The 26715-nt window shown below is 43.0% G+C and overlaps 1 protein-coding gene across 1 annotated transcript in view; it reads left to right on the top strand.

The window, feature by feature from the left end:
- The window catches only part of GLI3 (GLI family zinc finger 3), a gene marked incomplete at its 5' end in the record, with an annotated part of 269299 nt that overhangs the window by 186817 nt on the left and 55767 nt on the right, over positions 1-26715 (top strand). The window contains 4 exons of the mRNA XM_079711110.1: positions 648-849; positions 14212-14425; positions 15394-15507; positions 17787-17927. Coding sequence (XP_079567236.1) covers positions 648-849; positions 14212-14425; positions 15394-15507; positions 17787-17927 — 671 coding nt within the window. The remainder of the gene's footprint in view (positions 1-647; positions 850-14211; positions 14426-15393; positions 15508-17786; positions 17928-26715) is intronic.

Here is a 26715-nt window from a genome sequence, read left to right as displayed (position 1 = left end):
AACCAAAATATCTCCAGATGTTGTCACATGTCCCCTGGGGGCAACATTGCCCCCCGCCCCCATCGAGAACCATTAATTTAGGATAACGTATTTATCAGTTTTGTCAGTAAAGCCGTAAGTATTCCGTGGATCAGATAACTACAGAAATCATGGGGAAATGCGGGCATAACTAAGCTGGATTTTTTAAATCTTAGGATACTTTAATTCATTTTTTTCCTTCGGCTCATTGCCTTAAAACGGTGTGCATTGCGTTGGGGAGGGTGGAGTGCGGTGCGACTGTGGGAACCACTGTCTTTGTCGCTGGCGGTGAATTAATGATGAGCATATCTAAGCAGCTGTCAGATTCATAAATCACTGAAAATGAGAGGGAGAACACATAAAAAGTCTCTCCCTTTTGTTTAGCAATTTATCATTTTGTCTGCACATTAATAAACAGAGCTCCCCTGAGGTAGGCCCCTGGAAGATACATATTTCTCCCTAATTTCCTCAATTGTACCCAGTAGATCACAAGTGGGAGGAGAGAGGTACTTGTCAACGCCAGTCGCCGGCTTCTTATCCTTCACTTCTTCCGCGCGGGGTAGTCGGAACAGATAATGGGTACGGAGTCCAGCCACAGGTAATCAGGTTCTGTTTTGTTTATACAACAGGCACCAGATTCCCCAGCCCCCGGCTGTCAGCCAGGCCAAGCCGAAAACGTACACTGTCCATATCACCACTGTCCGATCATAGCTTTGACCTTCAGACCATGATTAGGACGTCTCCCAACTCCTTGGTCACCATTCTCAATAATTCCCGCAGCAGCTCTTCAGCAAGTGGCTCCTACGGTCACTTATCTGCAAGTGCAATCAGGTATGTATCTTCCCCAAATCCATGATGTGTTTCTTTAATAACACGTCGCTGGTCACGTGCGCCTTGCGTTTGCAGTACTGACCACCTACAAGGAAGCATTGCAACAGGACACCGGGGAGGACCCGGGATGCGGATGCAGGTCACATTTCACTACGACGAGTTCCAGAGCCAGTTATTGGGCCGAAAAGAATTATTTTGCAGACATCAGTTAGCAGCCCATTTAGAGAAATAGTAGTTATACAGGAATGAAATCCCCTTCCTGGAGACAGTGAGTATGGCGATCTTTTTAGCTTCTTACTAGTTATAGCTCCCGAGAGGGAAAACCACCTTTGTACCTGATTTGGGCACACTTGCAAGGACAGGGACAGAAATTAAAAAAAACAGACGTGGGACTTCCCTGGCGGTCCAGTGGTTAGGACTCCACACTTCCACTGCAGGGGGTGTGGGTTCGATCCCTGGTCAGAGAACTAAGGTCCCACAGACCGTGAGACATGACCAAAAAAAGAGAAAAAAGACCAGACGTGAGTCTTGTCTCACGGGGGAAAAGTGTGCATTGGGAAGAAGAAAGAAAAGGCGACAGAAGGGTTTTTAGTCTAAAGGAATTGATGGGTCTTCCATGATGAATATACGTATTAGGGAAACCCTAACAGTCCAGAAAAAAAAAAAATGTGTTAGCAATAGTCACATACCATATTTACTAGAAATGATGAATACCATTATTTTTTGTCCTTAATGTTTCCATTACGGTTTTAATTCTTTGCTTGTTCAGTTATGAGCAATCCTCCTTGGCAGGCAAGTTAACGTTTAAATATTATAAATAATATTATAAATATTATAAATCCCCATTTTGATACGATGTCATTTTCTGCAGTATCTGTCTTTTAATATGTCCAGAAAAGTGTGGAAGCACGGAACAGAACAAATAACTCTGCTTGTATGATAGCAGTCCGTACTTATAGAGGGGATTGTTTCAGGATTAGCCGATGTAGTCACGAAGGTAGGCTTTAGAGTCGGGCAAAACTGTAGTCAGATTCCAGCTTTGCCACCAGCTGTGCAGACCTTACTTGCCTGTAGGCTCTGAAATTCAGTCTTCACATTTGTAAACTACAGACAAGACAGCCACTGTAGAGGAAAGGGGTACCTTTTATTAAAGCTGGTGTGTATGGGCAGGGCCTGGATGAAGACCCCTGCCCACGGGCAGAGCCGCAGGAGAACTGCCCCTGATGGTCCATCCAGAGGATGAGCTACCAGGGCCTGGCCATGCTACCCCCAACGTGATCACCCCAATCTGGCTCCGAGGAAGTACGCCCATCTCCAAACCATGGCCTGGCTGTTCGGCACTCCTGGCAAATTTCCCTGGGCTCATAGATTGCCATAGACCTTATCTCAATTTGCTGAAATCATATCATTATTATGTGGCTCGACTAGAAGTCATAGCATCAAAGTGGTGGAAATGAGGTACACAGTGAAAGTCACAGGAATGATATTCACACGGAATCACTTTGTGAGCGTTCCTTTCTCTTTTGTTTTTTCTTCCCTTCTGCTCTCTGCCCAGCTACCATGACTTTTCACAGCCTCTACAGGACTTAGATTAGAAAGCGGTACACAGATAGTCTCAGTGCTATCTTTATTCTTACCCTAGCATCTTCACCTGTTTCCTCATCTCCTCACCTTTCCCAGGTAATCTAGTACCAGTCCTTGAGAGACTGTCAGTATCCTGACTTGGAATAATCATTGTCCCCTGCCTCCGAGGAGCTACCACAGATCTGATTATTCTCATTTGAGCTGGAAGCAGAGATTCCTAAGTCCAGTCAGGCCCCAGGAGACCCATTTGCAGTCAGGTGGCCAGGGCCGTTGGGCACACAGGTCTTTCTTGCCTTCAGCGCCTCACCGGTCTGTCTTCTCTCTTGCAATCTGACCTCTCATTCTTCAATACACAGCCCCTGTGTGCTAGGATAAGATGTAGCTTCTGATGCATATAAAGCAATACAGATAACCCAAGATGAGATCGGCTTGCTGGAACAATACAATAATTAGAAGAATTACGACCGGCACCACCTGCCAGTCCTTTAGCTGGAGTAGCGTTAGTGCTTCACTTGCTCGGTTCCAAGTTTCACTTTGTGAAATCTAAAGACCGACTGGAGGACTCCTCAGTAAGTGGTAGGACCGGTGGCTGACGGGAAAGGAAGCAGCATGAAGAAATCTACAAAGGGTAACTTTCTCAAGAGGGAAGGATACAGGAGTGCATCTCATCTCTGCTTTGTACCCAGGGACACAGTAGGCACAAGATGCGCTCACTGTTTTCATCTGACAGCAGTTTTGGAAAGCGTAGTGTTATTCTCGTTTTATGCATCATCACGGAGGGTCTTTGCAAGAGGACCAGCCCTCCAATTCCTTGCTTTTTAATTTGCCCCAAACACGTTTGACTTGCACACTTGCATGTTTTCTAATCCTAATCTGCTTCTCGTGTTGTCAGTGCATATAGTCATGGGGTCAGTTTCTAAAGATGTTTTTCAGTGTGTAATGACTCACATTCAGTTTTCTAAAAAAATCTCCTTCACACGTGTATCCCAGTTCAAATGCTATTCTCTGAGAGGCTGGTAATAGTGGGGACCACTGTTTGAAGTTCTCCTATTTACTTGCTCATCTGGTAGTTGCTATATGTCTCCCTCTACTAGAATACAAATGCCAGAAGATCTAGGACTGTGTATGTTTTGTTCATGGCCACACTTCCCACCTCACGGCATCTGGGCCCTGTCACCTTGGTACCACTCAACAAATATTTCTGGAGTGGATAAATGAAGGAGCTCTTTAATGAGCCATTAGAATTCTAATCGCCCTCCTTATTAAAAGGAAGTTTCCGTGTGGTGGATGAATAATGCTGGCTTTCAGAAGGTTATAGTGTATATGGATAGTATATGTATATCCATAGGTTGATAGATATATGGAGATACAGAGGGATGGACACACAATAAAGGGATAGAAAAGCAAATGTCCATCTTCAGTCTATATATGGTTCTTATGTTTATATATTTACTTAATAATTCAGACTGCTATAAGAATTCCATGTAAAGCACATATTTATTGACAAAAGCCTAGCTACATCTTAAAACATAGTACTTGATTATGGCTAACTTATTAAAACATGTTGTCCAAATGTATAGCAAAAGTCTTTTTTATATCATAACTGAGAACATCATTCAAAAAAATAACTCCATGCACTTAAAAGGATGTTGTGAAATAGTTAACGGTCTCAAAAAGTTTTAACTTCTCCATCACCCTGAAGACCCCTGTCTAAGACTAGCTGAGTCACATTTATCAAATACAGCCTGTAAGCCCCACCCTCTCTGGTTAAGGCTAGTATTATAAATATCCAGTTAATGGCGTTAAATTAGAAATAGTTTGACCTCTGCTAATACCTTCCCCTAGAAATCGAGCGCCCATGGGAGGAGAAAGTGTTTCAACTGACCCTCATCTTCCATCTTCTGGCAAAAGTAAAGGGAATGAAGAAATGAATAATCTATTCATTTCTAACCCACCAGTTACAGCTTTCTCACTTTGGGTTTAGCGGCGAAAATGAAGATGGCTTCATATCCTTAGTAGTTTCAGGTCTGGTTCGGCCAGGACAGACATCTCAATGAAGATGAGAGCTGAGTGCCCAGAGCACAGCTTCACAAATCAGTGCGTGTTTTCTGTGGCTAGCACTGACCAGCTCTGCCCGGTGACCAGAGAGCAGGGGTCTTTCCTTCTGCACAGCATCAGCCCTCCCAGACATCAGGCCCTGGAGTCAGGATGCATCTGGCAGGTCCAGTGCCACTTCCTGAGGATGGTAGGAATCACCTCAGCCTCCACAGCAGCTTGACTCTGCGCTGTTACCTGCCATGAGTCAACTCATTCATGTCAGACAAACAACACGAGATGACTTGGGTGGGAAACATCAAAGAATAGATGAACCCACAGCCAAATGACCAGGGTCCTTGAAACTCTCTGACTGCATCTTCTAAAAACTACGAGACAACCTTCTCTTCCCCTAGAATCAGTGAAAATAATGAATCCTCACTAAAAAGGATAGTTTTCATTTACTGCCAGGTGTGGCCATTGGTTTGAGGTGGTCTTCCATTTAATCTGTTACTCCTTCATTTCCCAAATATTTGACTGCCCACTCAGCTGTGTGCTGGTTGCTGTGCAGGACGTGAGGGCTGCAAAGATGAATGAGAGACACGATTCCTGTCCTCACGGAACTCACGGAAGGGAAAGGCCTCCAATCAGCACAAGGTTGGAGGTGGGCAGGGCCAGACCGTGAGCAGGGTGGACCGCTGATCCCAGAACCATAGGAAGCCTTCAAGGCCCCGGTGAGGCTGCATTGTTTTAAGGACCAGGGAGTTTCACGGGCTGAATCAAAGGCGCTCACCTGCTTACGAGGGGGAAACTGCCAGATCTAACTGAATTTCCTCTTCTGTTCCCCTTATTTCCTTCTCTCTTAAAAATCCTCCAGTGGGAGGTACGACTAAAAGGATCGGAAGGAAATGCTATTTATAAGAGGCATAGAATAATGTCTGGCGATGTTTTTAAAACGTTGGTGATGCTTTTTCTGACCATGTCTACATGACTGACCAGTTACATGATTTGGGTGCTTCAGGCCAAATCTCACTGGAGACTGTGTTACTGCTATTTATGTTCTTGGAGGTTTTGGCTGTTTAGTGGCAGCCCAGCTTTTAAAGCCTTTTAGGACTCTTGCATCCTATAAAGCCTCATGTATTTTTGTCCAAAGCAATATTGACAGAGTGCCTATGCCTCGGTGTAAACATTGGGATGATACTTAACTCATTTTGTGAGTGTGTGGGTCTTTATGTGTGTGCTCATTACTTCTTCCGAGGCTGCTGGGTTTTCCAATGAACTTGCCCCGGGGGGCTTTTATGGATGGACGTGGAAGCTTTCCTTTTTTACTTTCAAATAGAAGCACGTGCATGCGTGTGTGTCCCTCTACCGACATGTATACAGATGATAATGGCTGTTGGCCTGTTCTCTGCAAAACTGGGAAGAATTGTTCTTCCTCTGAATGGCAGCTGTTGTACAGTAAATTCCACAGCTGGAACCAGCAAGTGGACGACCTCGTTAGGATGACAACCACAAAGTAACCACAAAGTTGGTTTTGATTAGATGCCTCCTGCTCCCCCTTCCTCTCTCTTTTCTTGAAGCCAGTTTCTGAAATTTGGGGGCCCCTGTGTTACAGTGTGGACTGTGGCCTGACTTCACCTCCAGTACTGGTTTCGTGAACAAGAAATAGGAGAGATGGGACACTGAAAAGGAAATAGCGTCATTGGATTCGTCAGCCTATAGAAAACTGGGTTAATCGTAACATGAAGTTTTTTTTTTCTCTTTTATCAAAGTATAGTTAATTTACGATGTTGTGCTAGTTTCAAGTATACAGCAAAGTGATTCAGTTATACATTTGTGTATATATATTCTTTTTCAGATTCTTTTCCATTATAGGTTATTACAAGATATTGAGTAGAGTTCCCTGGGTTATGTAGTAGTAGGTCCTTGTTGTTTACCTATTTTATATATAGTAGTGTGTATATGTTAATCCCAAACTCCTAATTTATCTCTTCTCTCCCTCTTTCCCCTTTGGCAACCATAAATTTGTTCTCTATGCCTATGAGTCTGTTTCTGTTTCGTAGATAAGTTCATTTGTGTCAGCATGTTTTATATTCCACATATAAGTGATATCAGATGATATTTGTCTTTCTCTGGCTTACTTCACCTAGTATGATAATCTGTAGGTCCATCCATGTTGCTGCACATGGTAGTATTTCATTCTTTTTCATTGCTGAGTAGTGTTCCGTTGTGTATATATACCACATATTCTTTATTTATTCATTTGTTGATGGACATTTAGACTGCAGCATGAAGTTTCTTAATCCCAATGCCCGACCTGAAGAAATACATTATAAAAGCATCACATGAGTTTCTTTTAAGGAAGTCTTAAAAATTCACTTCTGAAGAAAACTGCCCAACTAGAGCAGTTGAAAAAAAAATGTGTTCATAGGTCGTTAGCATTGATTTTACATTTAAAACATTTCCTAAGAATCTATAGCTGCCACATACTCTTCACTCCTTTTCACTTTGGGTGAGAGATGGTGCCTTTGTGACTCAGGCCTTCCTGTGACCACCCATGTCTGGGCTCTGCTCTGGTTTAATTCTCTCATCCGTCTCAGGCCAGCCCAGCTCCATGCCTGGTCCTCCAGGTCAGGGAGGGGTTCCGGAGATGAACCTGGAAACTGATGATGAGCCTTTCGGCTGAGTTCCCGGCAACGTCCCTCATCCTTCCCCACATTAGCACAGAGGAACCCCAGCACTGAGGCTCAGTGGAAGGAGATGTTACATGCAGCTCTAAGGAAAAGCTATGATTTCTTTTTTTTTTTTTTTTTAGAAAATGGGTAAATGCCATGTGGATTGACGTCATTAAACAATAAAATAGAAACTTTTACCTGTAAGCATTCGGTGGCTGGGTGATCCATCCTCTCACCATCTTTCTTTTTTTTTTTTTTTTTTTTTTTGTGGTACGCGGGCCTCTCACTGCTGTGGCCTCTCCCGCCGCAGAGCACAGGCTCCGGACGCGCAGGCTCAGCGGCCATGGCTCACGGGCCCAGCCGCTCCGCGGCATGCGGGATCCTCCCGGACCGGGGCACGAGCCCGTGTCCCCTGCACCGGCAGGCGGACTCTCAACCACTGCGCCACCAGGGAAGCCCTCGCCATCTTTCTTATACTTCCGATTTATTTTTTTCTTTTTTGGCCATGCTGAACGGCATGTGGGATCTTAGTTCCCTGACCAGGGATGGAACCCGTGCCCCCTGCAGTGGAAGCGCAGAGTCCTAACTGCTGGACCGCCAGGGAATTCCCCCGAGTTTTTTTACATTCACTTTTAGTTAGAAACAGATCTCTTCGATATTGTAATTGGCTCTATCTGCCCTCCCAATATGAAGGACTACAGAAGCCCACATCATGCTGCTTTATTTATTGTACTGGTATTAAGTTATCCAGCCCATCCCCCATCCTCTTACCCTCCGCCATATGCAGAGTTCCTGAAGTGTTTTTAAAATACATTTCAGGTTTGTCTCGCATGCTATTTTAATTGCTTTTTATCTTTTTGACTTGAATATTAATGACTTTGAAATGCCTGTATGTATAGTAGGGTTGAATACATCTTAACAAATGATCTTCTTCAGTATGAACTTTTAGTGTCCCCCACTAATATAGCATTTCTCTAATTAAATGTGAATTTACAGATTGATCAGAGAGGTTCTGTACAAATATTGACGCACATCACTTCCTTGGTGTGAAAAAAATAATGTTGTGAAAGTCAAGCATGATTATAGATCTCAAAGTTGTATGTATTGATTATAATTAATATGTAACTTTCCGGTTACAAATAATTATTTTATTCTTTGGATATATAAAAGGTATCTGTAGAAAGTACTCAGCTAAAACTCGTTGAATTAATGAATGAGTGTGTGGATTTTACGATATTTATTTTTTATTTAAAAAAAATTTTTTAATGAAGTATATTTGATTTACAATGTTGTGTTAATTACTGCTGTATAGCAAATTGATTCACTTATTCAGTTAAACATATTATGATGTTTATTTTAGTTGTTTAACATCCTGTCTTTCTAATTACACCCCAGTTTTCAACCAGATTGCGCATAGTTGTTGAGATTCCCAGACAGAAAAGTTCCAGATAAGGGAGGGGTTACTGGGCTATTTACTGCAATATTCAGAAATAAGACCCGGTTTGCAAAATTTGACCCCAGTTTGAAAAGTGTATTGACAAAACATTACTTCGGATTTGTGATGGAGAATAAATACATCAAAACTTTCTTGGGCTTCCCTGGTGGCGCAGTGGTTGAGAGTCTGCCTGTCGATGCAGGGGACACGGGTTTGTGCCCCGGGTCTGGGAAGATCCCACATGCCGCGGAGCGGCTGGGCCCGCGTACCGCAAGACAACAACAACAACAAAAAAAAAACTTTCTTAACGATTCAGACTTTGGGAATTTTAACATTAAATTCTTGGAAACTAGAAGAAATAGTTCCCACTCAGACAGCGATTTGCTGATCACTTTTAACTCAGCTCAGAGCAAAGAATAAAAGGGAAATTGACCTCAGTAGTTATCCTTATTTAGAGTTCTGTCCCCAAGTCACTGCCTACCATGTAACGAGTGCTCCTTTAAGGTATTTTATAAAACTAAGACTTCAGTAGCCATAAATCGGTTTTGATGGGTAAAAATTATACTTGGTGGTTGAGGACACCACACACACTATAGTCAGAGATCGAAAATCCACATTTTTCTCATTTTCTGCTTTTTAGAAAAATACAGGACAGATTAACATTTGAATTAATTTATTCTGGCTTTCTTTTTTCTTCCTTTTATAATTTTTCAAAAATTTTATTGGAGTATAGTTGATTTACAATGTTGTTAGTTTCAGGTGTACAGCACAGTGATTCAGTTATACATATACATATATTCATTTTTAGATTTTTTTCCCATATAGGTTATTGCAGACTGTTCTAACTGTTGTCCTAGAAGACTGTTTCTCCAAGTGTTCTGTGAGGAACACTAGTCTCTAAAAACTCCTCCAAACGTTGCTACAAACCATATCAGGGGTGGGACATTTGGAACACACATTCAAGTATTAAACAGTTCCAGGGAACCCCGGGGCTGTATTCCTCAGACTTTATCACCTTGGCACTTCTTTTTCCTTTCCTCCCTAACACTTACTTTTGGGTGACTGTGTTAGCACCTTGCTTGGGAAGATCTGGGCCATCTGACACTTTCTAGCGATCTTATCGATTAAATATAGATTAACAGTTGCAAGTCACATTCTTATAAACGTGTGTTTTTACTTATCCCATCTCTCATGTAGTCATCTAGAAGAGAAGTAAATGCTATAACATTTTTTAAAATTATACTTGATTAAATGTTGAGTGAAGAGAATTCAAAAATCAGAACATAAACTTAATTGCTCTTCAACTGATCCAGAGGAAAGAACAGGGTGAGCAGAAATGTAAAGGCTTTGAGGTCATAAAGCTCAGGTGGACCATGTTTTAGACTAGACTGTGTCCTTCTTGAGAGGAGACAGAAGCGATGCATGAAATTTTTCAACAATGTCAATACTTCGTATTTCTAGGAAATTATGGAACGAATACATGAACTGTTTAGGAATATATTTTTTCAGGGCTTCTAAAAAGAGAATTTACTTTTCAAAAAAAATTCTGACCTCTGTAATCCAGCAGTCTGTCCTCAGCTGCTGAAGTTCTATAAAAATGCACAGAGGACGACCTTTGTACTGTTACTACCTTTATACTGTTTTATAAACACGTTGTCAAATTGCTTTTCTTTGAAGTGACTGTTCTGAGCTTGGTATGCAGAATAATGGCCCCCAAAGATGTCCACATCTTACTCCCTGGAACCTGTGAATATATCACCTTACAGGGCAAAAAGAATTGTGTAGCTGTGATTCAGTTAAGAGTTTTTGTTTGTTTATTTGTTTTTTTAATAGTCTTCGTAGCAGCTTTGTGTGTAATAGCAAACCACAACAACCTGAGACGCAGCAAAAGAGCGTGCATAGAACATATAAGGAGCGTACATAGCAAGCGTGCTATACTTAGACTCTAAGATACTATTCAGCAAAGGAAATGATTGGAGATCAACTAAATGCAGCAACATGAAAAGATATCACAAATACAATTTTGACCAAAGAAGCTAGACACCAAAGGTTACCTCCAAAGGTTACCATGTAGACTTTAACACATCTGAACTTACAGTGTGTGGCCCAGTTTTCCCCAGTTTTCAACTTGCCAGTGGAATCATGCAGTAGGTAATCGTTGGTGTCCAGTTAAGGGTCTTGAGATGAGGAGATGATCAGGTGGCCCTAGTATAATCACAAGGGTCCTTATAAAAGGGAGGCAGGAGGGTGTCGGAGTTACAGGGAATCAGAGGAGGAGGTCGGGTTGAGGTGGGACCATGAGCCGCGGATGGAAGCAGCCTCTAGAAGTGGGAAGAGGCCAGGTGCCAGGGATTTCCAGAGAAACGCAGTCCTGCCCACCCATCTGAGAATTCTGACCTCTGGAGCTATAAGATGGCAAGCGGATTTTGTTTTAAAACAACTAAGTTTGTGGTGATGTGTTGCAGCAGCAGCAAGAGACTCATACCTAATGGGGGTGGTTCGGTCACTCGCTGACTCATCTCAAGGGGCTGCCCCGTGCCAGGCAGTGTTCCGGGCACTAGGGGTCAGTGGGGGACAAGACAGACCAGAGCCCAGATCCCCTAGACCTTCCATTGCAGAGGGAGGGAGAGAATATGGTTTCAGAGAGCCTCATCCTGCAGTGAGAATACAAGTGTCAAACCACAGAGCATCATGCGGGGGGAGCTGCAGAGGGGGCTTGTTTTGATGGGGGCCTCGGGCTCAGGAGGCCCCTGTGTCTGAGGAGGTGACATTTAAGCTGGAATTTGAGGGGCCAAAAGGAAGCAGCTAGGCTGGCCTCTGGAAAGACATAGCAAGTACCGGGATGCAGAGCTTAGGAAGACAGCTCACTTGGGGTCAGAGAGCAGGGGGTGGTGGTCCTGATCCCCTGCCCGCCCCCCCCCCACACCGGTGGGAAGTCCTCGGAGGTTCTTTCCACGCTCCTGGGAGGACGGCACTGTTTTCTGTTCTATTTGACATCACCTGCGGTAACTGGTCATCACCCATCCTCTGCTGCTTCCTTACACAGCTGCGTGGACAGCCCCGCAGGCTGTCGGCCTGACTTCCAGTCCCTTCACCGACGCTGTGACAGAGCCAAAAACATCAACTTCTGTCATCAGATCCTAAATAGGCTTTGTAATCCGGAGCAAGCAGCCTTCCTTCCAGGAGCTGACGGCAGCGCCCACTCTTGTGGGGTGACACGAGGTCTTCCCCTGTGTCCACTGTTGCCCGGCTCTTTGCACGCAGAGGAGAGAGGGTTTCCCTTATGAATAATCAGGGACTGCTAAAAATCGCTGGTCCATCCCGTATGTTCTCATCTCCTTTGGAATCTGATAGTTGACATGGATTTTAGGGAAGGTTTATTCCTGTCCCCTGGTTTGACCAGCAAAAACGCAGCCCCAAAAGGGCATGTTACCCACGTGGGTTGAAAGCTGTCACAACCTCTCCTGCATCTGAGGTCAGAGACTTTGCAGCTGGGAACAGGGGCTACAGCACCAATGCTGGTCCTTCCTTTTGTCTTCTACATAATTTTAAAAGTAAAAATCGACCTGCTCCGTCTGGCTATTAACATTTCTATATTGCATTACATACAAAACTGAGGGCATTTTCTGCCTTGTGAAACGTTTTCTCGAATGGTCTGGATTCTTAATTGAGTCCTGACTCTTTTGAGCCCCCCAATATTGGGCCCCCCAGAATGAGAGGTGTACATGACCCAAGGGGCCCCCTTCCCAAGCCCACCTGCTCGTTCAAGCTCATGAAACTCAGGAAAGGTGCATGGAGTTTTGTGCAAAGTCCATACCACATTATAAATACGTGTGTAATGGGGTCTTTTAGTTTTCCTTTGTTTTTTTAATGAACGGAATAAGGTAGTTACACTTAGTAATACCCATTCACCAAAAGGAAAGGGGGAGGGTGGTTAAATCATTGTGTTTTTTGATGAATGGCTTGTACACCAAAAAATAAATTGGACAAACTGGCATAGAGCTCAGTGAACATGAAATCAGCTATTAGAAGAAAGCTTGTGAACAAATTCTGAGGCAGATATGCATCTTTTGATTAACGCCCTATCAATCATCCACACAGCTACCTTAGCTAAGTCTTGCTGTAATCATTCATGGTTGCTTTCCGAAACACTGGCAGAAACTATAGCGCTGCAGAAACAGAATATTATTAGTGATTTCTCCCTAACTTACTGTGAACAATGACTGTTTTCACCAGGTTTCTGCTCTCCTTTATTAAAGAAATACAATACAGAATGAAAGGAGAGTTCCTCCAAGCCCTGTGAAATTCTCCTAGGGTATTCTTAATGATATTCAGTCTTAAATGGGCAAGCTATTGTAATGCAGGGTTCTCTGAGGGAATAATAGTCATGTAAACCCATTGAAACCACCTTTTTATGGATTGTAGTCAAATGGGCAAAACGTGGAGTCACATTAATGAAGGGAGGATGTCTTCGGCGTTATTACTTAAAGTTGTTGAAATGATTTGAATTTTGTTATTGTAATTATTATAGTCTCAGTTAATGCGCTTAACAGCAAGAGTAATTAACCCACCAGATTGGGAAATTTGCATGAATTCTACCTTTGACTTTGCAAGAAACCCTGATTCTTTCTGGACCTTACACAGCAGGATGGAGAGAATATCTACGCATATATATATTTTTTTTCCCACTGAGTATTTTTTAAGGAAGAAATTTTCACAAATGCCATTACAGTGTTTCATGCATTTTTTTAAAGCCATCGGCAAATTCCTCGAGTGCGCTTCATTCTTTTAAGAGGATTGGATTCCTAAACTATGGTGGTGCAGAGAACGATTTGGCACTGCCTACTAGTCCAGAAATCTTTAGGTGATGGTGTGACTTCCTCAGAACTTCCTGTAGCCTGGGAAATACTCTGGCATAATGAAGTGGTGACAGGCATTAGCATGTATAATGGGCATTAATAGACACTTAATGCTCCTTAGCTGGCAGAGGGAGCGGATGCTTTCCCATTGGAATATTCCTCAATCAAAGCCCATTGATCACCGATTTCAGCCAGGAGAGGTTAATCCATCAGCTCCTGTAACCAGACGGCACTGATGGAAATTCTTTAGGTGGCATTCAGGATGAACCAAGCTTTCCATCTTTACAAACAAATGAGTGATATGACAAGCATGGTGTTCAAAACACATTTAACCAATTGATTTTCTTTCTTCTTGTAATAAGATCTGGAGACATATGAAAGCGTGCAGGGTAAGCATAGATGAAAAGAATTGCTCCATGCGCGGGAACATATGGGATGGGGAGCTGAGAAAAGTACTATAAAGCATGTAGTCACCCATCCTCTTTGTTATATAAAGTTTGTTATTGCAATAAATAGTTGTTATTGAGCCAATGCCTTTTGCTTCCGTTCTGCTGAATTTTATCTCAGGTCTGCGTGTCTGTGCCAACGCCCATGCATGTCCTGTCTAAGCCATCAGCTTTCTCTAGGAAGTTTCGAAATGTTCGTCCATCATTTTTACCTTCTAATTTAAATGCACAGCCCTGATACGATTTGGGGACAAAAAACTAGGTATAAAGGTGCGCTGGTCTCTGTGTCCCGTGTAAATGATGGTTTTCCCTTTATTTCCCCCCCGCAGCCCTGCCCTGAGCTTCACCTACCCTTCTGCACCCGTGTCTCTCCATATGCATCAGCAGATCTTAAGCCGACAGCAGAGCTTAGGCTCGGCCTTTGGACACAGCCCTCCGCTCATCCACCCTGCCCCAACTTTCCCGACACAGAGGCCTATCCCCGGCATCCCTACGGTTCTGAATCCTGTCCAGGTCACCTCCGGCCCTTCCGAGTCCTCACAGGTGAGAGAGACAGCTCGATGACCTGGTCTGTCTTGGGAATCGTAGAGGAAAGCCACGGGGCCACATCAGCTATGAATACGCACAGGCCAGTGGCATCATCACCGCTTCCGTCCTGCAGCCTGTGGTCCCAACCCAGGGCTGTCATCTTAAGATTTTGTGCCGTGTGTATGCTTCTCAAGAAACGAGAGCTTCTTCCACTAGAGTCATTTCATCCTTGGTGGAAAAGCAGGCTGCTTGATCGGGCTTCCCTCTGACCCTGTGCTGTCTGTAGCCCATTCAGTCAAAATACATCCCGTGAGCGGGTTGCTGCCATTCGGTCCCTTTCCCCTGCACTATTAGAGTTCGTTAAAGCCTGGATCCCAGCTCTTTTCCTCTAGCTTTAAAAAGCCCCAGGGAGTTGCTACTTACGAGTTAAACACAAAGAGCTGTCTCACGAATGTATATCCTGGCTTTGAAAATATATATGTATATTGGAGTATGATTGATTTTCAGTGCTGTGTTACTTTCTGGTGTACAGCAGAGTGAATCAGTTATACATATACACATATCCACTCCTTTTTAGATCCTTTTCCCATGTAGGTCATTACAGAGTATTGAGTAGAGTTCCCTGTGCTATACAGCAGGTTCTTCTTAGTTATCTATTTTATATATATGAGTGTGTATATGTCAGTCCCAATCTCCCCTTTATCCCTCCCTCCCCCTCTTTTCCCCTGGTAGCTATAAGATTGTTTTCTACATCTGTAACTATTTCTGTTTTGTAAATAAGTTCATTTGTACCGTTTCTTCAGTATATCCTGGCTTTGAACACATTTTCTGAACTCTGCTACCTGGAAATAGGAACCATATCTGTCATCATTCTAGTGCCAAAGAAGCTTGCTATTCTCGAATTGTGTGTGTGTTTTAGCTGTGGTCCTGCTCATTGATCAGAACTTAATTTTTGTCTCTGTCCCTGCCAATGTGACCCGCAGAACAAGCCCACGAGTGAATCCGCTGTGAGCAGCACCGGCGACCTAGTACATAATAAACGCTCCAAGATCAAACCCGATGAAGATCTCCCCAGCCCGGGGCCTCGGGGCCAGCAGGTGAGGGAGGCGCCCGGCTCTGGCTCCCTCCAGCCTGGCGTCTTTTCACAGCATTGGCTTGTCTACTGCGTTCTTGGCCTTGGGCGTACCCACACATGTAACAAAAGGCCAGGGCTGGGGTACAACTAGGTTCGTTTCTCCAGCTCAGAAGCAGACACACAAAAATGCAGGCAGCTTTGTAGGGTATAAACTGGAGTAAGTGGGTGGATGTGTTTATTGTTGACCAGGGATGTGAACAGGCTTCAGTCCTTGGCCTTGATCTTGGGCCTGACTTACAAGCTCCTGGCTCTCAGCCTGAACTGGGCAGACCAGGGATATTCCTTATAATGATCATGTTCTTATTTTTTCTTATTTTGCCACTTCTACTGGCCAGGAGACCCTGCATAGCCAGGAGGGATCCAGCGACAACTAACCTAACCTAGGGCTACTTAGATCCTTGTTCTTTACCCCAAGTCCTGAAAGGACAAGTTTAAAAATTCCAATCTTGTCTCTGCTGTTACTTAGATCCTGAGCCTCAATTTTAAAAATGTGTAGATTCGGACTTCCCTGCTGGCGCAGTGGTTAAGAATCCACCTGCCAATGCAGGCGACACGGGTCCAATCCCTGGACCGGGGAGATCCCACGGGCAACTAAGCCCGTGCACCACAACTGCTGAGCCTGTGCTCTAGAGCCCGCAAGCCACAACTACTGAGCCCGCATGCCACAACTACAGAAGCCCGGGCGCCTAGAGCCTGTGCTCTGCAACAAGAGAAGCCAACACAATGAGAAGCCCGCACACCACAACGAAGATTAGCCCCCGCTTGCCACAATTAGAGAAGCCCACGTGCAGCAACGAAGACCCAACGCAGCCATAAATTAATTAATTTAAAAAAAAAGAATGTATAGATTCTGCTCATAATCCTATCTTGTAGGTTCCCTGGGCCTGATATGGAGCTCAATGAGTATAACTCCCAGAGATAGGGGTTGGACGAGAGTCTGGATGTCCACAGAATCTGGACCTTGCAATGTTCAGGCTGCTTCAGCCCAAACCTGAGGGTGCTTAAGCCCACGTTTCCTTTTTAGGGAGCGCTTGGAAGATGGAATGAATGGGTGTCATGGGCTCTGAGAGCCATCCTTCTTCTTGCATATTGCTGGTTATGCCTAAACACTTGTATACAGCTTTTGCCATCTAACCCCAGATTAGATCCCGAATTTACACACTTAATCATCTCCCAGAATTCTGGAAATTCTTTGTCTTTTCATTTCTGCAAAGCTGCCTTAGAAGACTAGAAAAGACTTTACCGCCAAGCTTTAGATGCTGTGTTTCTTGGGCAGGGAGTGTATGCTTGGAGACCAGAAGGTGAGCCCAGAAGACATCATCCCTGTAAAAATCCACACAGTGCCTCTCATAGCCTCCAGTGGCAGGGCGAACAGAGTTAGAATTAGCAGTAAACCATTTCCCTGGATTCCAAAATAGGAGAATAAACCAATTAATATGCTGAAAAGAATTTAACCGAAAGACCAGTCTTTTGGATAAAGACTACATCACCTAGTTTAATTGCTTTTCTTAGGACATGACATCTTAGGTTGTTCTCTCCTTGGTATTCAGGACAGCAAAGTTTGGCCTCAATATCTTACCGACATTCTGGTTTGGACCATTGCCTTTAATCACAAGTTAACAACCTTCAGAGGTATATTGAGTAAATCTGAAAAAAATGCACACAAATGATTCCATCTTTGGTTTCTTCAATTCACAAAACCCAGTTGATAGACTTGGGCTCTATTTTATTTTCCCCCCAAAAAATTGCATCCGGAGGAAGACAAGCCTACATCAGGTTTTTCATTTCTCTTCTTTTTTTTTTTTTTTTTTTTTTTTTGCGGTACGCAGGCCTCTCACCGTTGTGGCCTCTCCCCGTTGTGGTCTCTCCCGCTGTGGAGCACAGGCTCTGGACGCGCAGGCTCAGCGGCCATGGCTCACGGGCCCAGCCGCTGCGCAGCATGTGGGATTTTCCCGGACCGGGGCATGAACCCGCGTCCCCTGCATCGGCAGACGGACTCGCAACCACTGCGCCACCAGGGAAGCCCCCCTTTTTTTTTTTAACTTTTTATTTTATATTGGAGTACAGTTGATTAACAATGTTGTGATAGCTTCAGGTGTCCAGCAAAGTGATTCGTTTACACATGTTCCCCTTTAGGTTGTTACATAATAGTGAGCAGAGTTCCCTTTCTCTTCTATCTGCCGTCCCGTTGTGTCTGATTTTGTCCCTCTTTTTCCTCCCTTCCCCACCCCTGCCTTTCAGGAACAGCCTGAAGGGACAACCCTGGTGAAGGAGGAAGGGGACAAAGATGAAAGCAAACAGGAGCCTGAAGTCATCTACGAGACAAACTGCCACTGGGAGGGCTGTTCTCGGGAGTTCGACACCCAGGAGCAGCTGGTGCATGTGAGTGAAGGGGGCTTTACAGCTACGTGACCTTTCCTGCGGGGTCAGCTCCCCTGACCCCATGCTGAGTCAAGTTTCTCAGCTAGCGGCCTAGCAAACTGGAGGGGGCTCGATGACTTTCTGAGAATAAAGAAAACTCGGAGGCACGGTGCTTGACCTGTTCAGTCAGCTAAAGCTGAGTGTAAAATTCAATAAAGTCTTCAAGAGAGAGTGTAATGACTCTGATCCCATAAGCGAGAAAACACTATTTTGAGTTAGCGACTTTGATGGTTATTGAGTAATAGTAAGCTGGACATGAATTATTATTAACCTTTTAACCAGGACCCAGTAACAATCGAAAAAAATCATAGAGGCGGGGGAGGTCCTTTTTCTCCCTCCTCCCTTCCTCTCCCCGACCCTCACCAGCTGAGGAGTCACCCATGATTTTAGGCGGCAGTTGGTACTTGCTGTGAGAAGTGGGTAATGGTTTGCGATAAGCCATTAGCACAATTTCTTGACTGGAAGCCAATCCTTGCGGGCCTCACAGTTCCATGGAAAAAGCAATATATATTTTAAAATGTGTCTAATGATGTATGTTTTTGAAAACTGCAATGTGGTCCGACTGAGAACCTCACCCCGCCTTCCCACACCAGATTCAGAACTCTTTCCCTTGCTCCCTTGCCAGTTATTTCAAATAATGCAGGGTACCCCCATCTACATACCTGATTAGCCCTGTTTCCTTGGCCCGTGCTTCATCTTTGTTTGGTACTTTCTCAGGCCAGTAGAGTCTCCCTGGCACATGGGGCCAGGAGCAGTTGAGATGGAAGGGCATTCGCATAATCAAGGATGAAACGATGTCAAAGCACAGGGTTGCATTAAGGCATTGGATGGTTTGCTATGTGTAGCCCTTTCATAAGCTTTAAATACGACAGCAAATCGGACAGAGTAACTTCCTCGTGACGCCCCCTGCCCCGTCACCTACACACACCATACACACCCCCATTCCATTCTCTTTACTTTTACAGTCACTTTTTATTTTTAGATGATCCATATTGCTTGATAACCCTCCTCCGTTTAAACACTAAGATTATACAATTCCTATTGGTTCTTATCCTCTAATATATGCCACATGCTGCAGTTACATTATAGTGTCAAATATATGGTTTGCCAGGTTTTGAGATCCATCATATACAGAATGTTTTGAGGGCTTAACATGACCTCAGGGTTTCCCCCCCATTTCTTTTTTGATCATGTCTCCTTGTAATAGTATAGAGAGAATTCTAGATTTCTCTGCACAGCAAGAAACTAAAAAGTCAAATGTTTTAAATTAAGGTACATTTCCAGATTTTTCCATGAACTTAATTTGATTCTTTCTCTTTAATTTGATGCAAGTGTTATTTTTAAGCCAAGCCTGATTTAACAGCCTTTTATTCTTGCTGATTGTTTTAATGGAAACCACAGACATTGTAACACTAAAGGGAAAAAAAAAAAAAGCTTGGAATTTTTCTTTTAATGTGGGGAAATAAACTCAAAGAGGAAAGAATGCCAAGAATACCCTCAGTGATAGAGTGAGTGAACACCGTACATGAAAAGAAGTGGTTGTACAAAACCTGCTGTCATAAACGAGATGCTGCTAGGCACTGCTGCTTGCCTTTTAAAACATCCTTCTGAGAGAGGACACGGTCTCATGGTGCCTTTTCTGTGGATAAGTCATTGCAGTTTCCAAGGAGTGCTGTGATTTTTGTTCAGCTGTTATCAAATGAGGAAGGAAATTCTAAGTCTACGTTTAAAAGAAATTGTGTTCCTCATCAGAGGCCAGTTTTGAGATAACATTTTTGGGGGTTGTGGTTATACCTTCACATTTTCCCTGCCTTATACGTCACATGAAAGCTTTTAAAAGACAGTGGATATTGCAGGTATTTGTATTTAATCTCAGTGGCAAAAGGTTTTAGGTAGGGATGATGCTTTAATAGAGAGATCTGAGTAGTTTTAAGGCAAGGCTGCTTAACCTGTCAACTAAATGGCCACCATGTTGTCTGCTTTATTATAAAAACTAGGAAACGAATTACATATACACCAGAATTTTTTTATTCCAAATTGGCAAGAAGAAATTTGTGTCAGGATTAGGAGAAAATCCCATGTATTATCTTTATGATATTAGTTTTAGTCTGAGATAAATTATATGAGTTAAGTAAACTTAGCTAAGTGAATTAAAACTTTTAACTTACAATAACATAAATAAAGATGCTGGTTTATATCACTTATTCTCTACCTTTTTACTCATCTGACGTGTAGAAATTCCAAATTTGTACGTGTAAATTGATTTTACTTCGCATGACAGACATATAAGTGCCTTTCTACTCACGGTGAATCTGGTGGCTTCAGCAGTGGCCTGGTATATTATTTTTTGTAGACTGAATGAATAGCTAGTTGAAATCCACCTAATTACTTGGGTGGCAGATGGAAAAAAGACCAGTGGCAAAAACCAGTTTTTTAAGAACAGAGGAAGCATGAACTATTTGCATTCCTATGACTCTCCTTGGAGAGAGGACATTTTGTGAATTAGTTGAATTTTCATGCTACAGACGACCAAGAGGCAAGGTGTTAAACCATTCTGATGCTCTGCCTTATTTATAGCCATGACCCATTCTTTTTCCCCCTCTTACAGTTAATAGAAAGATTCATGATTCTTCATGGTTGTCTATCTAGTGTCTGACAGTCCCGACTGCCTGCGAAAGCAAGTCACTATCTATAATTGATATCCTCCCGTGGAATAGGGTGCTGGCTGCAATTGAAGGGCTTTGCTGAAAGCTCTTAAATCCTGACAAGTTCTCCCCTTGTTCTGGTTCAGTCGCTGAGCTGCACGGTTGGAATTCCAGAGTCATTTGAACTTGGTGCAGAAGGGAGACATGTGTTTCGCATTAGCAAATCAGAGTTGAAGAGGAGAATTAGGGACCCGGCCGACTTTGCCCGCCAGGTAGTCTCATTTTCAGCGTAATGCACTCCGTGTTCTCTTGAAAAGATGACCCCATCCCATTACTGTCCGACAGATGGGCTAAATATTGCCTTTGCCTTCTCTTCTCCTCTATTTCAAGCCCCTGTCCTTCTCCCGTGGTGTGTTGATTCCAGGTTTTCTGTGGGGTCTTTATCACTGGGATGTTTAATTAATTTCTCTTCCCAGCAAGATAATTATAATTGGGCTTCATGACTCTCCAGCTAGTATTAAATTTGCCATAAATTTACTTCTATGCCCAGGAGCTAAGAAGACAGATGTATATTTTTGTTAGCTGGTTTTTTGTTGTACTTTGTCCCCTTTCTTAGTAGCAGTTAAAATAAGAGAGTAAGAAGGATATAGAGTACAAAAATTAATTAAAGTGCTTTCGATTAAGATGGAATTTATTATTGATTTGTCAAGATGCCAGCCATTTCTCTTCCCTTGACAGCTGGAAAGCGCATAGTCTAACATCTCAAAATAATTTGAAAAGTCCACACTTCCCCTTCAATTCCAAATGAATTAGATTCTCTTTTTTGCTGTCGTGCATTATATATATTCCAAAACGCACGACTCTTATATCTGATTCTGAAAGTCGTAGAATATCGGTTCGCCCAGTGTGGTTTCTGTTTTTGTTTTGTTTTGTTGGTTTAGCTTTTTTACTATGTAAAACAACTCAAATTCTGTCTGCTGGCCTTGCTTCTCACAGAGATGAGAAAGGTTTCCAAACCTTCCTGAGACCCATTTCCCTCTTGCATTCATTCTGTCCTGGAAGACAGTTCCAGCTTTGGCTCTTGGATGATTGAAAAATATCCAACATGCATTGCCTGCAGCCCAAGTTAGTCTCAGGTTCTTTGCTTCTGAATGGCATTGTGTGTACCACTGGTGTTCTGAGAGGCTTTTTAAGAAGAGGAGAAAGGAATACATGTGAAGAAAGAGGAATGTGTACCTCGGTGTGGGTCACCACTGCCAGGCGTGTAGTTATGCTTGAAAACATAACTGCTGGTATCCGAAAGAGTAAAAATAGTATAATCACCATAGCTAATGCCCACCTGTTTGCTCTGTCACTGTAATTCACTTAACTTCTATTACACCAACCCAACCCTTTCTTTCCGTTTAAGGAATAACACATATAATATTCTTTCCAAAGGTCTTTAAAAGATCAAATTATTTTTTACCAGTTTTATTCCCCATCCTGATCCCAGCAGAATAACCTTATCTGCAGGGAGGGCCTTGGCAGTTACACTGTGCGGGCTCTCGTCTCCTGCCTGTAGGGCCGAATGGCAGACAACATGAGAGGTGTTTATATTATCCCCCAGCTTCAACTGGGTGGCATGTACGTCGGTGTACTCCTTCATTTGTATCTTTTAAACGTGGTGTCAAAAATTCACCTTTTTGTACAATGATTAGCCACCTCCTTGGATTTTAAATGCTTTCATATGCTGCAAATTTTGATCTTTAAAAGCATGCTGAAGTTTCTTTTATCAGAAGAACACAGTTATAATCACCTTTGCTGCCATTTGAACACAAGTTCTATACATCGGCAGCATGAAAATGAAAGGCTTTCTTCTTAATATCATAGAGATTTAGATATAAAGGAAGCACATCTAATCTGCAAAGAACTGATGCATCCGTAGAAACACGGGAAAGTGTTAGGATGTGGTGAAGGCATTATTTTCATATTACTACCGTGTTCCCAAATTTGCATTTTAAATGTTTTCCAGCCAATTTTGATCCCTTTGCTAAAGTTGCATTGTATATCTTTACCTAAGAGAAAATGGAGTTTAAGATGTGATTTCTGCCTCCGATAAGAGGCAGAAATAGATTTGTGTGCACATAAAACCTAAAATGAATGAGTGAAGATTTTGATCTCATTTTCCCTACATCGAGTTGCTAGTTAATTTAGTGACTCTAATTATTTGGAAATAACTGCATGGAAAATGTAGACGAAGAACCACCAACTTCAAAGCCATCCTTTGACAATCGTGCCCCAAGGGTCACGTTCTTTTTCAAGTTACTGGCTAAATTGCACCTGCAGAAATTGTTCCCATAAAGACACTCGGGAGATTAGACTGAGTGGGGGGCACGGAGGGCTGTGTGGTCCACCAGTGAGAGCCTCCCGGCACCAGCGGAATTCTGAGTGGCAGCGCCATCTCTGCCCTGACCCTTGGGATGACCTCTCTGGAACCATTTGACCCTTTAGAACGTTATTTTCTCACTTATCATACTGTGAAACAGCCGTGAAAATAAGTGCCGTCCCTCACGTCCAAGGCCAAACAGAGATCACATGCAGGAGGCCTAATGAGAAACAGACAGAGGGTCTCAAAGAGGTTACTCGTCTCTTTGTTTTATGTATTTGTGTTTTGCAGGGCGGAGTGGGGGAGGGGTGGGGAGTGGCGCTGTTGGGTTTTGTGGCCTCTGTGTATTAGCTCTAAGGCTTATTTTATATTCATTGTTGCTGAACTGGGGTGTGCATTTGACCGAAGCTGGAGATCCCATTCTCTTCCCCCAGTGTGGTTCTAATGGATGGGACTTGGCTGAGACATTTCACCTCCTCCACCCTTGGTTTTAGTAAAAGCAAGGGAAGGGTTCAAAGTGGATCGTCCTTAGGCTAAGGATGGCAGGCAGGTTTCATTTCGGGTACAAACTTACTGGCTGGCAGTCACTTGGGGTGCTGAGCTGCGCTCTTCCCCACTTTCAGCTGCAGAGGCAGGGGGGTCAGGATGATGCGAAGCCTGCCATGGGCGAGGTTTCGCAGCAGACAGGTACTCACTATATGTTTTCCAAAGTCCTCCAACTCTGTAGATTAAGTGCACTTCAGAACAATGGTGGTTAATTTTTCTAGGGGGTGGTATGTTAATTACTTGAGCGATGATTGAATTATTAAAATTCTCTCTTTACTAATGCTCCTTAACCCATGAATGAAGAACAACAAATCAGTATTTTAAATAAGATATAATGGGTATCGAATCATATCTTAGTTACTTTCTTAAATTTGTTCAGCCGTTTTAGACCCCATGAAATATTTCATCAAAACCTTCATCCAAATAACTGTTTACTGCCTTTTGGGGAGGATTTTTCTATCAAAAGCTTTTTGATTGGTTCTGAATGATACTCTAGGTGAGATTCTGGATTCCGCTAATAATTAGTCCCCTGGAATATTCTGTATGGACGCAGTTTATACAAGAGAAGATGATGTCACTTCGGGCTGGGCTGCCTACCTCACTAAAGTTTACTTGCCAATAGCAGATCTTGCTGATACCATGTATCCTCTTGTTTGTCAGCAAAAGTATGAGCTGACAAACAGCAACTCACTAGAAGAGGGCCTGGGTGCAGCCTTCATGCTACCCACTGCCCCAGCTTTGCGGTGGGCACATGCTAGCGCGACTTAGACCAGAGCCTCCTGGAGTGGTCCTTCTCATTGGGAGGGGGAGACAAGGAAACATAAAAGCAGAGTAAACAATGAAAAGTTGGACCTAATGAAGCCATAGAGTGTAGTTGTGATTTTAGGGGCTCAGAAGAGGAAGAAGTGTATGAGGTGTACCCAGAAAGCCTTCTGGGAAACGTGGGAAATATGGTTAAGGTCAAAGCAAAGCAGACCAAATATGCAGGTCAGCTTTTGAGATATGATGACGATGGTGATGGTGATGATGATGGTGATGGTGATGGTGATGATGGTGATGGTGATGGTAATGATGATGGTGATGACAATGGTGGTAATGGTGATAATGATGGTGATGGCAATGAGGATGAGGATGGTGACAATGAGGATGATGGTGATGATTTTGTAAGAAGAAATAGCACCTTATCTGAATGAAAACTTTGGCTTACCACTGTTCTCCTGCTATGGTACAATGCACTGCGTTTCAAAGCTGACAGACCTGGGTTCAAAACCTGCTTTCCACACTAGGCATGTTACATTCCTTCTCGTGAAACAAGAATAATAATAGTATTTACTTCATAAAACAGTTGGGGGAATTAGCTTAAAAATTATGCTCAATAAAGTGTTAGTGATTCTCCATATAAAAGTGAAAAGTGTAAAGGTATTTACCAGCTGCTAAGTTCATGCGTGTTGCCTATGAAAACATGGTTTAGTCTGGTATTCGGGCAGTGTTTGCGTTGGCATGTCACCATGAAATGAATAACTGCATAAAGATGCTGACCGGGCCCCCAGTTCACGAAACCTAGGAGAGAAGGGCTGGAGAAGTCCCTGGGTCCCTTCCTTGTACTCCAGATCCCTCACTGGACTTGCTTGTGCTGTGTTGAGATTCAGAGCCTCATCCTGTTATGAGTTCAATTGTGCTGACATCCTTCTGAAAGTTCTCCTTAGTGGTTGCCCTAAAACGAGGCTCCCCAACCTGGGTACACGGGGGCAGGGGGTTCTTTGGTGTGTGGACACTCCTCTTCCTTGTAGGACTGTTAGCAGCGTTGCTGACCTCTGGCCACTAGATGCCGGGAGCGCCCCTCCTCCTTTTGACAACCAAAAGTCTCCAGACATTGCCAAATATCCCCTGGGAAGGGAGAATTACCCCCAGTTCTGCTCTAATCTTTCCTCTTGCAGTGTGGGAAGAAAAAAGCAGCAAAAATTTAAAAAGTATATTTGTGATTAAAGATAAATTTTCTCCTGCTTAAATGTACTTTAGAATGTTCAGATTAAAAAGAAAACATAACCTCATTAAACAGTCTCCAGCAAAAGACTATATGTATTATATATATATTTATAAAATATATATATATACACATTCTATATTACATTTATAGATATTTTGGGTGTGCATGTGCACGCATGCATGTGTGTGCATGTACATGGGGTGTGTGTGTGTGTGTGTGGTGTGCATTAATTAGCAGAACTTAATTTTAAAACCACATTTGCTAAGGTTAGGCACACACAGTAGTTCTCAGGAAGTCCCATAACCAGCCAAGCCCTTTGTCTTGGTGGAGAAATTCCATCACTGTTTTTCTTTTTTTTGCAGACCGAGGGAAGTCACTCAGACTTCAGCTTCTGAGACCATGGCAAGCAGGGTTGGAGATCAGGCTCCTGCTTTGACATAAAACAGAGCTCAAAGAACAGAAAGCAATTTTCTAGTGCAAGGACTTTTTGAAGATTCAGAGACATTTAGGCTTTTCTAAGATTAGCTAAATACTGCCATAGATGGATTTTTTTTTTTCGTTTCTAGAACGATTAGTGTTGGCAAGAGAAGAGAACTGTAAGTGGCATATTCTCAAAAGACTATGTATAGGCCAAGGCCTTAAACTTAAGCCATCCCCAGCCCCCTAGTTGACAGTAAAACTAGCATTAATCAGTGAGTGAGGGTGTGGAGAGAATATTGGATGGTGTGTTGGAGATTTATCTTTTATCCCTACATCTGCCAAAAGTTATTTCTGACTTTGAGTAAGTCACCCTACAACTTCCATCATTAGTTTCTCATCAAAAATGGAGATAATATATCTATCTTATTTTCCTCACAAGTTTTTTTAATTTTTTGTTTGTTTGTAAGGATAGAATGAGATCATGTAATGGAAGTGCTTTGTAAACTCTGAAGCATTATGCAAGTATAAGGAAGGATAGAATCCATGAGAAGTAGCATTAATAAACCTAACTAATTGAAGAATGGAGAGATTAAGGAGACTTTTCACCAGAATAAAAAAGTTTATAAGTATGTTGGTAATTCAGTTGTGCCCTCTCACCTCTGTAGGCTGTTGATCTTACCTGCTACAATACATCATCACCACCTAGTGGCTGCTACACAAATTGCAGTCATAGTGTTGAGAAGAATAAAGCCTCATTCACGTCAGACCTATGGACTTCAGGTTGAG

The sequence above is a fragment of the Hyperoodon ampullatus genome (genome assembly GCF_949752795.1).
Source record: "Hyperoodon ampullatus genome assembly, chromosome: 9".
NCBI lineage: Eukaryota > Metazoa > Chordata > Mammalia > Artiodactyla > Ziphiidae > Hyperoodon > Hyperoodon ampullatus.
Note: the sequence above shows the minus strand (reverse complement) of the source record. Positions and strands in the feature narration are given on the sequence as shown.